This window comes from Triticum aestivum, chromosome 5D, assembly GCF_018294505.1.
Source record: "Triticum aestivum cultivar Chinese Spring chromosome 5D, IWGSC CS RefSeq v2.1, whole genome shotgun sequence".
In the NCBI taxonomy this organism is placed as follows: domain Eukaryota; kingdom Viridiplantae; phylum Streptophyta; class Magnoliopsida; order Poales; family Poaceae; genus Triticum; species Triticum aestivum.
In genome coordinates, this window is record NC_057808.1 from 135,676,660 (window position 1) to 135,687,799 (window position 11,140).

The following is an 11,140-nucleotide window of genomic DNA, read 5'->3' on the forward strand; positions in this document are numbered from 1 at the left end:
TGTGCCGATGTCAATGTAGCCGAGAGCGTAGGGTGGTGTAGCCATTGTTGAGGTAGCCGTGTGAGGGACGCCGTGGTCGATGTCGAGTCAGGGTGGCCGGTGTCGAGGTAGTCGCCGTGGACCGGGAAGAAGAGCGGCGGCGGCGGCGTGAGGAGACGGCGGCGGCGGCTAGGTCAGAAGTGCGACGACGGTGCTCGAAGTAGGCGGCGAAAAACCCGACAGCTTGACGAAGACCGGCGCGGACAGTGGCGTTCCCGCGCCTAGGGAGGCGGCACGACGCATAGCATGTAGAAGTCGACGCGCGGGGGCGGTGGAGTGGACCGCGCGCCGTGATGCTACGGCCCGAAGGGGCGACGCAGCGGCAACGTGCGGGGCGGGCCAACGGCGGGGAAGACCTCAGGGCGGTTGCAGGGACCGCGTGTCACGCTCGCTACGGCCCGACGCAGCGGCATCGCGAGAGTTGGTGCAGCCTCGGTGACGGCCTGGAGCAGACGGCCTCGGGGCGGCGGTTGACCGCGGGCCGCGGCACTACGGCCCGAAAGGGCGACGCAGCGGCAGCGGGTTGGTGCAACCACGGGAACGGCCTCAGGGCGGCGGCAGGGGCCACATGCCGCGGCGCTACGGCACGAAGGGGCGACACAGTGGCGGCGCGGATCGATGCAGCCATGAGAAGAACCGCAGGACGGCGGCACTACGGTCCAACGAAGCGACGCAGCGGCAATTCATTGCTCGATCGATGAAGGGTGCGATGTACTCGAGGGCGATCTTCATGAGAACTTGCGGCGCTGCGCGTATATGGTTGATCAGACCATACACACGTTGGACAGACATGTCGATCCGTTCACACGCGTACGTGCAGTGAAAATCCATGCACAGGCATGTTACGAACCAATCATCAAGTGCAGCCGGGTGCATCAAGTGCCAATGGCCAACACGGTGCCATGCGACATGCACGAGCGACCATGCACCCCATCGGGCTACTGCTACGCCGGACGCCAGCGCGCTGCAGCCAACGCACGCATGCGGGACGCGAACCAGCCGCGCCAGGTACCCTTGGGCCAGTGCAAGCGTACGTGAGCGGCCGCCCCGCGAGCACTAACCGGTTGACGAAGATGAAGACGTCTGCAGAGTAGATGCGCGTTGATGACCACGGATGGCGGCGGGCGACTCAACCCGATCTTAGATTGAAAGACCAAAAAGTAGGCGCTGATCAAGTGACCAACGAGAGAGAGAGAAAATCCGGATCAAAGGATCGGGAAAAAAGACTCTCTAGGGCAGCAGATCAACACGATCGGCGGACGAACCCTAGGTACAGGCGGCGCGGCCCACGGCGGTGGTCATGAAGGCCGACTGCCCCGGGAGCGGCGCGGGTGCGGAAGCGGCTAGGGTTTAGGATCGAGGTAAGGCTGATACCATGTTAGAAGGGAGAGAGGGAGATGGTGGAATCGTTGTTGTATTGCTTGAGACTCGTGGACATATATATAGGAGTACATGATCATTTTGGAGTACAGGGCAAGGTAAAATAATATCTTATGCTATCCTAGCTTTTCTAGTAATCATGATACTCAACAACCCCTATGAACACACACACGCACACCCTGCCCTGTGAGCACTTTCGAGAGACAAATTCGGCATATCATCTTAAGATTTTACAAAGTCATCGACCGAGGGTGCATCGCCGAAAATCTTAAAATAGATCCAGAATAAATGCGAACACCAGGACTTGAACCCTGATGGGCTGAAAATATCACTGTCCACCTAACTATCCAACCACAGGCTAGTTCACGATTCACAGAATTATATAGAAATCTAACAAGTGAGGCGCCGCACAACCAAGGAAAACCAGGTCGAATTTCACAAGAAGGAACCCGAGATCAAGAAGCCAGGTATCGAATCAAAACAAATAAAATGAAACGTCACCTAGAAGTGATTCAACTAGTGCCGGGTGGACGAACAAAGACGACGGATCAATCAATCAATCAATCGGACACAAAACAAGGGAACAGATTTGAGGGGCCAAAAGGAGAAAAGCAAGGTTTTCTTTGGTTTTGATTTGTAAGAATTTTGTAGGAGAGGTTCTTCAAAGAAAAAATTCTTTGAAGTTCTTTGGTTTGTAGGAATGGATCATTTCTAAATAGGACAGAAACCAATCCTTCAAATTTCAAATGAAGAAAAAACTTTAGCCTAGACTCAATAAAAAAATTATATCCTATATATCAAATAAGATATTTTTTCCTTATATAAGAATTGACATACGTGTCATCTCACTTTTTTTATTTTTCTATTCCTGTGCCATTACAATCTTATGAACCAAAGGAGGCATAAGAGATGGCGAACGAAACCAAACTCAGCACAAAAACCAGGCAGCAGGAATGTTGGTGTTGCTGCCTGATGTAAAGGCTGGCCCGGTTGGGTTTTTAAAACTATGCTTGTACTAGGACTTAAGACATTGCCCCAGATTCCAACTAATCAGATGGATTGGCTACTAGAGTGCCCTTCAAGTGAGTTCCAGATGTGACAGGGTAGTAGTACACCTAGCAGCTAGAAATGGACAATGGACATGATATACTTTTAGTAAGCGACACTACACTTTGATTTCCAACAGAAATTTGGAAAAGGTCCTACCTTGGAATTTGAAGATTCTATCATGCACAAATCCTACTACTTAGAGCATCTTCTAACTGATTCCTTATAATCCTTTGTAGGAGTGTATTTATTCCTCTAAAAAAGTGTGGTTTCTAGCCGATCCCCTTAAATCCTTAAAAAAATCAACACAAATTCGTTTGTTTTTTGGCCGTTGAGTTAAACTTCACTGCTCAATTGTTTTATTAAACGACATCTTGGTCGCATACTTTGATAGTTCTTCTTTTTTTTTTGCGGGTGTACTTTGATAGTTCTTCGCTAAGAGAACCAATCCAAAGAAGACTACAAGAAAAATTACACACTTCAATAGAAACATTGCATCCTCTCTAGTCTACATTGTTCCTTTTCTCTATTGACTTCTCGAGTTTGCACACTTCTTTCTTCGTTGCCTCCTCAAACTTGGACATTGCATCCTCTCTAGTCTCATCTCTAGCAACTAGTGCACCAACAACTTGGACATCGCATCCTCTCTAGTCTCATCTCTAGCAACTAGTGCACCAACATCTAGCAGATTTCTGGCTATTAATAGGTCAATGTACTCTTCTTTCCAATACCAAAACTTGCATCCGTCCTACATACAATTTTAAGCAAACAATGAGATTTAACTTGCGACGAATCCCAGAACAATTGTACATAATGGCACTCACTCCGTCCTCTCACACTTGTAGAAAACCCCCGCCGCCAACAATGACACACTTGATGACTGATGGAGGCTCGCCAACGAGCTGGTGAGCGAGGGTTGAGCTCGGCCGACGGGCTCGCGTGGCTGTGCTGACAGTCGGTCGATGGGTTAGATGTGAGCGTCAAGAGGAGGAGGACATACCGAGAGATGGCACGAAGCGGTCGAGGTGTATGCGCGGTTCGTCCCTATCGAATCCCTCCAAAATGCGACGGCCCCGAGGACTGGGTGCGTCGAATTCGGCGACAGGCGTAGATCCGTTGATTTTGGCGCTGACGACGAGAAGCGATTGAATCGAGATGGGGGAGGAGCGCGGTGGGTGCTACGAGGGGACGGGGGTGGCCAGCGGAGGCAAGTAGGGCGACGGATGCGGCGCGGGTGGGGAGGGTGCGACCGAGGGGAGGGATTTTTTTTACTTCGCAGGTGGGTGGCCGAGTATATTTAAGAGTTAGGGCGGATGTGGAGTAATTTTTTTACTCCTCTAAACATTATAAGGGTTCGGTTAGGTTCAGTTTAGAGAAGGAAAGCCATTTTTTTAGGGCTTAGGTGATACACTATATGTTTTTTTTGGAAACGGAGAAAAAAGCTTTTATTTTTACTCCCTCTATTTTTTAGTCTGCATATAAAATGTGTCTGAAGTCACACTACACACCTTTAGCAATACTAGTAAATGTGTACGTGCAATGCACGTTGATATCGGATAATATATTAATTACACGTAAATATTAGGTAGGATATTATTTGCGTATTAAGTATGTGATTAGTATTGGCATTAATATTTGATATGATATTAACTGCACACTAAATGTGTTGAGCGCTCACCATTGGAGCAGCCTAAGTCATTGTATTGACCTGATTTGATGGCCGGGATTTGTTAGATCTGCCCCTTTGGGTCTTTTTATATTGGTATAGATATAGATAGATATAAGTTGATATTTTTCAATATAAATTTGGTAAAATTTTGCATAATCTGACTTCAAACAAATCTTATATGCGGAGTAAAAAGAAAACGGATGGAATAGTTTGGAGCCGGATCTCTGTTGTAGTGTATAGCCGGAGAGAGGAAGTGTTTAGCCAAAGTAAACTTGACATTGCCCCGGATTCTAACTACCCAGATGGATTTGCTACCTAGATTGCCCTTCAAGTGAGTTCCAGATGTGACAGGGTAGCAGGTACACATACCAGCTAGGAATGGACATGATATACTTTTAGTAAGTGAGACTACACTTTGATTTCCAACAGAAATTTGGAAACGGTCCTAGCTTGGAACTTGAAGATTCTATCACGCACGAATCCTACTGCTTGAAGATTCTATCACGCACGAATCCTACTGCTTCTCTCTCTTTTTTTTCATTTTTGAAACGGAGGCAAAAGTTTTTATGTTTTACTTTGGAGTCGGATGTCTGTTGTTCGTGTATAGCCGCCGGAGAGAGGAAGCGTTTAGCCAAAGTAAACTTTAGCGTGAAGCATGGTTGAGAAAGCCAAATGAATAAAATAAGCAATTAGACACCACTGCCTACGGCAGGGTAAAATGTCATTCATGGAGGAGGGTATGAGCTGATGTTTCTTCCCAACGGTTCAACATCAACCAAACCAGATGGTACTACGTGCGTGAGATTCTGAGTAGATGCAGCAGCGCCAGGCTAGGACTTTCTGGCCGATATTGACAGCGATGTGCCTCACATTTCCAATGCCAAACAGCGATATGCTTTGAAATATCCCACATAGCAATTGCCTTTTGATCAGGCCACGAAAAAGAGAAAAAGTGCCCAAGTTGAGAATAAAAAGGCGGAGGGGAGCACCTCATATGATTGCCGGACAAGAGAATTTCTGCAACAGATTCAGAGCCTGTCTACAGGTAGCACCTTCAGCTAGACAGTGAGCCTGAAATAACTTCTTTTTTTTATTACAACAAACATATATACTCCCTCCGTTCGAAATTACTTGTCGCAGAAATGGATGTATCTAGACGTATTTTAGTTCTAGATACATCCATTTTAGCGACAAGTAATTCCGAACGGAGGGAGTAGAAAGAAAGCATATCTGTACATTCACTTCTCCTTTTAATCTTATTACAAATACAAACAAGAACATGTTGGGGAATATATAAAGTTACAAAGCAAGCATGTATACAACTGACCCATCTACAAATCATAAACAAGTATAACTAGCTGGTATGTATTATACTGCATTTGCGTCAATTTTGGCAATTCCATTTTTGCTGTGTCGTGTGAGAAATTGAAATTCCTTGTATCTGTGGGAAAAACTGCAAATGATGCTACCGTTGTAGTATTTGACAGCATGAATGTTTGGAGCGATATGAATTCATGCAATCCTTTGCCAGAATAAATTCACCGCGACAACTCAGTAGCGAGGGTCCACAGTCTATTCTTCCCTTTTAAACTGCAAGACCCCGATCTGCCCCTGTTTAATGTTGCCAAGGTCTGTTCCTGTATGCGAAGCTTGATTGCTAGACATGCTATTAGGCCCTTTCTGTTGTGACCGGTTGGAATTTCCTCCATTCTGGTTGCTGCCTCTACCAACCGGTGGTTCGTGGTTATGTTTTCCTTCATAAGTTGTGATGACAGCCTTTGGGTCTGACGAGGCCCTCTCAATGTGCTTCCTAACATTGCACCCAGCAAACGTGCACTTGTAATAACTCCTATAATTAGAGAGAGAGTGAGATCATGTAGGTTAAACATGAAAAAGGTAAAGCACTAACCACATGCATTGCATGTAAACTGAGTATGGAGCTAGCCTATGACCAAATGGTCCGATTAAGTCAACAGGAAGCGCATAAACAGGAAAGTATTTTCTACACAAATGATTATGCTTCAGACACAATTGTACATTTGGATGCAGTGATGTTGTTTCGCCTTTCGGGAAAATGTCATTTCACAAAACTAGAGTAAGTCATGAGGATGTTCCTTTCACTTTTGAGTGTCTTCTGTTATCCACTACTCCCTCCGTTCCTAAATATTTGTCTTTCTAGACATTTCAAATGACTACCACATACGGATGTATGTAGACATATTTTAGAGTGTAGATTCACTCAGTTTGCTCCGTATGTAGTCACTTGTTGAAATGCCTAGAAAGACAAGTATTTAGGAACGGAGGGAGTACATCAATGAACAGCGACTTCTACTATATTTGCTTTCTCTCTTCACTTTTGTTATCTACCTTTTGCGCAGCTACAGTTGTTCTTTTTTGGGGGGTATACGAGCATTTATAGCACATATTTCACGAGCTATATTTCTGATCATCTCAAAGTGAGGGATGATGATCTTGAGTAAAGCTCAGGTCTTTCCATGATATCATTCTATTGGAGATATCACAGAAATGCCAAATAATTCATCGAAGCAATTAGGATTATTTTGCAATTTAAGTAACAAACTGACACCTACTCCCTCCGTTTCTAAATGTAAGTCTTTTTAGATATTTCTATATGGACTACATAGATATGTATATAGACATAGTCCCTCCGTCCGGAAATACTTGTCATCAAAATGGATAAAAGGAGGTGTATCTAGACGTATTTTAGTTCTAGATACATCTCTTTTTATCCATTTTGATGACAAGTATTTTCGGACGGAGGGAGTACTTTAGAGTGTAGATTAACTCATTTTGCTTCGTATGTAGTCTATATTGGAATCTCTAAAAAGACTTATATTTCGGAACGGAGGGAGTAGTATGGATGCAATAGCATGGGCCAGACAGATAAGAAAACTTATGATTCAGTATTTAGTGAAATATAATTGTGTCAGAGGTTATGCCCTGAGTACAATACGAATGTTGGAAAACAATGGCAGTGCTTCTACTCAGGAGAGCCATGAGTATGATGAAACCTACGAGCTCAGCAGGATAATACCAACCATATCAAATTTGGTAAAAGCCTGACACTGGCCCAGGTTTTGACCAAGCAAGTTCTTTACACTCCCCCCAAATACTGCAGTTGACAGGATAAACTCCGGTCTATCTTTTATTTTGGTTCAGCTGACTCCCCAAAAGCTTCAATACCATTTACTTAACCCCCTAGCTATGTTTTAGACCTATGGTGTTGCTAACATAGACGAACGGAACATAGTGTGCCTGCACAGCAGCCATGTGGCCAATTTTTACCACGTAACATCACACGTAGACAATGAAATCATCAACTGCAGCAGTGTAGCGTCAATTTGAACTCATGTCCTACAACTCTGGCAGACTGCGACCACCCCCTTCCTTCTATTCTGAAGATGCTCCAGCGGATGTAAGGCCCCACACCACTGCCAAACTGGTCGCTGCAGCACAAGAGGGATGTGGGAGGAGAGACGAGAATAGATGGTGCCGCATGGACTTCGAAATGGTGATGTGAACGTAGCATTGCACATGACCTCTTTCTCTTATGTACACATTGCACTCCTTTTTATCTTTTTCTCTTATGTACACATTGCTGATGTAGCATTGCATAACCTGTTTTTTTATTTTAACATTTCTGGCTATAGCCATTTTAGATATCGACCGCATCAGAAGTCTATTCTAGTGATGTGCCTTCAGGTAATACCTAGTGAAAACGACTAAGGAATCATGCTACATGAAATGAGGTATGAATTCTTGCTTTAGTGAAGTTAACTTGTGTCCCATACCTTCCGACCTGTTTGGGTAAATGAAGAATGCAAGGTTGGACAAGAATAAATAACCTAAAATTTCTGAAGGCATGCATCGGATCATATATAATACTCCATTGCAAAATACTTGTCGTGGTTTTTGTCGTGGTACAGAGGGAGTAGTGAATATAGGTGATGAATCTATACCAATATAAAAAGACCCAAAGGAGCAAATTCAACTAATCTTGGCCATCAAATCATGTCAATCCAACGACACCTAGACTGCTCCAATGGCGAGCGCTCAACATGTTTAGCGTGCAATTAATATTATACCAAATATAGCACTAACCACATAATTAATACACAAATAATATCATCCCTAATCTCCGCGTGCAATCAATATACTACCTAATATTAACGTGCATTGCATGTACACATTTACTAGTACCTCAAATAACAGAACACGTGAAGTTGAATTAGGGACTTAGGGTGCATGGCCCATGGGTTGTGATTTTTCTTTTTGACTAAAGTGGGACGTGATTTATGGGCTATATGTTATTTCAGTAAACAACTAACAGTGGGAAGTGTAAGGAAAAACCTTGGATGAGGATTTCCTTTGACCACCTTCTGCCCATACTTGCGCCATCTATAACCATCATCCAAAAGGTCAACCTCACTGGTTGTTTGTACAATGATCTTAGACTCTGTCAGGGCCTTCTGTGAAGAAATTTGTATATTCCTACACAATGGAAGAATTAATTTTTATAACGCAACTATCTAATCAAAGAGTGGAGTGGTAATTGTCAGCTAAAGGCACCTTCTTTTGCAGTCATTCTCTCTATCATCAACTTCATTTGGCCGAGATTCACCATCATCCTTATCATCTCCATCACTTAGACCAGATAATTGCTCAGACATTCCATATACAGCTTCCTGATCTCTCCTAACACCTGACAAACCAGATGCTGTGTCATTGGATTGTTCATTTTGCTCGGCTGCTGAAGAGCTGCCATCTTTTGCCCGCTTATTTGGTGGACGTTGGTGATTGTGTTTTCCCTTATATATTATTTCAGATATTTGGCCATCTTCTGCGTGCTCTACTTTTTTCTTCACAGGACAACTGGGATGAGTACATTTGTAGTAGCTCCTTGGGCAATCACTGCCCTTCACCACCTTCTGACCATACTTCCGCCAATTATAGCCATCATCAGCAGGCTTATCAACTGGGGCAGGAACTTGGTACCTGTGAGAAGCCTCAGCAGATTGGAAGGCTGCATGCTCATTGTTCGATATGGTTGTCGCCATCTCTGACATCTCAGCCACATTGGCTGCAGAGCTCATATTCTGTAGAGCTCCAGATGATGTTGCAGCTGCTGAAAACGATGGCTGTTCAGTGTGATCGAACATTCTGTGTGGAGAATGGCTTGCTTGGGCTGTGACTTGGGCAAGAGCCTGTTGATGCGACATGCCGAAACCCCCCTGTAAAATTAAGTAAAATATCAATTTTTTTGATTGACAACTAAAACTGATACTCCAGACTTGAGGAAAGTGCAGAATGAAATGATATAAGAGTTGACTGTTCTTCATGATGAAATGGTGAATTATATATCATGCTGATAGTGAATGTGCTAAAATTGAGAACTTGTACAAAAAAAGCTAAAATTTGAAGTACACAACGTCCAAGTGGAACAACTACACTCAACCCGTGTCAGCCATTGTGAACAATGAACACTAAATATATGAAGTACCCGTGCTACGACAATGGTTCTACTCTCCAAGAAAAATGGGCGATTAATATAATCACTGGAAGGATCCTATCAGTTACCAACAGGTTAGGACCATCAAAAGTTAGAAGCTAACGATGACGTCTCACCGGGACTTTGTCTTGTCCCATCGGTATCAAGTATCAACCTATGATGCCAACTTGTAATTGCATCATACTGGGGATAGGCTAGTAGTACAATTATTGATACTGGCACAGAAATGTGACGAATCATTATCTCTCATTTGCAGGTTAAGGTTCTTCATTGCACCAGAGTGCCGCAGATATAAGGTAAAGTACCTTTATGCATTATCTATATGGGGCAGATAAGTAAACTGCATGTTGCCACCTCACCAAAAGTAGTAGAGCAAATGTAAAATTGTAACATCTAGAAGCTCCAGATTCCCTAATACATACTACTCCCTCCTTCCCACAATATAAGATCATTTTTCAAGCTTAGCTAAAATGATCTTATATTGTGGGAAGGAGGTAGTAGTATCTTAAAACACCATGGAAGATCAGTACAGAATTCTCAGATTTGCACTCACGTCATGACAGAAGAAATGAACGGGAAGCTTAACGAACCGACGACGCCGATCAAGGTCGAATTAACAGCTCTACAAGGCAATGAACGGGAAACATGCTTTACGACTTGGTACAATCTAAGAACCTGCTGTAGTGATGGCCATTAGCCTCGGAGAGGGAGGAACCAAGAGCTAAAAATCCAATATCGGCAGCAAAAGTGTATGAACTGGAGTATGTACCATGGCCGGCGAGAAGATTAGGCCGGGGGAGTCGAAAAAGCCGGAGGGGCTGAGGCCGGGAGGCACGGTGAAAACAGCTGCGCCGGCCGGCGGTGCCACAGACAGCGCCGGCCCTGCCCTGGCGACCCCGCCTCTCCCTCTCTCCTGCTGCTGCTGCTGCTGCTGATGCGGAGGCGGTTGCGAGAGGGAGCCGATGAGGAGCTGGGTGAAGCTGGTGGGCCCCGCGCCAGACGAGGCACCGCTGCCGCCGCCGCCGCCGCCGGCGTCGGCGTCGGCGTCGGAGGGGAAGAGCGCGGAGGCGAGGGTGAGCGGGCCGGGGCTGGCGTCGCCGGTGCCGGAGAAGAGCGACTCCCCGGTGGAGCGCGGGGGCAGGGACAGACGCGGGCGCGGCGGCGGGGGCGGGCGCGCGGACATGGTCGCGGGAGCCGAGAGAGAGAGAGAGAGAGAGAGAAACGGAAGGGATTGATTTGATCCCCGTCTTGGTTCCTGGCGTTGACTTCGGTTGGAGGCTCTGGTTTTGTGCTACCCTTGACCTTTTTGTTCCTCAAGGAAGAGACGGAGGGAAATTGGATTTTTTGTTCTTTGTTTCGCGCCCTTCACAAAAAAAATTGTGGGAGCTCAAGCTATCAAGTCAAAAAAAAATGTCTAAGCTTGTTTCTCTCCATTCTTCGGTGATTTTGCTTTTGACACATAATTTTTAAGTTTT

At 45.2% G+C, this 11,140-nt stretch overlaps 1 protein-coding gene across 1 annotated transcript; it reads right to left on the reverse strand.

The window, feature by feature from the left end:
- Window positions 1-5,349: 5,349 nt before the first annotated feature.
- LOC123119904 (probable WRKY transcription factor 4) lies at window positions 5,350-10,931 on the reverse strand. Its single transcript, XM_044539871.1, has 4 exons — window positions 10,435-10,931; window positions 8,726-9,387; window positions 8,507-8,647; window positions 5,350-5,984 (listed from the first exon to the last, which is right to left on the reverse strand). Exons 1-4 carry the CDS (start codon window positions 10,846-10,848, stop codon window positions 5,708-5,710), a joined length of 1,494 nt encoding a protein of 497 aa, XP_044395806.1. The 5' UTR covers window positions 10,849-10,931; the 3' UTR covers window positions 5,350-5,707.
- Between the last annotated feature and the right edge of the window lie 209 nt (window positions 10,932-11,140).

Excerpts from the sequence above, each read along its gene's own strand:
- LOC123119904 (XM_044539871.1), bottom strand. The coding sequence starts at position 10,848 with ATGTCCGCGCGCCCGCCCCCGCCGCCGCGCCCGCGTCTGTCCCTGCCC. Across the intron at positions 9,388-10,434 it reads TAATCTTCTCGCCGGCCATG|GGGGGTTTCGGCATGTCGCA; the intron begins GTACATACTCCA and ends TTAATTTTACAG. Across the intron at positions 5,985-8,506 it reads AAAGGAAATCCTCATCCAAG|GAGTTATTACAAGTGCACGT; the intron begins GTTTTTCCTTAC and ends CTCTAATTATAG.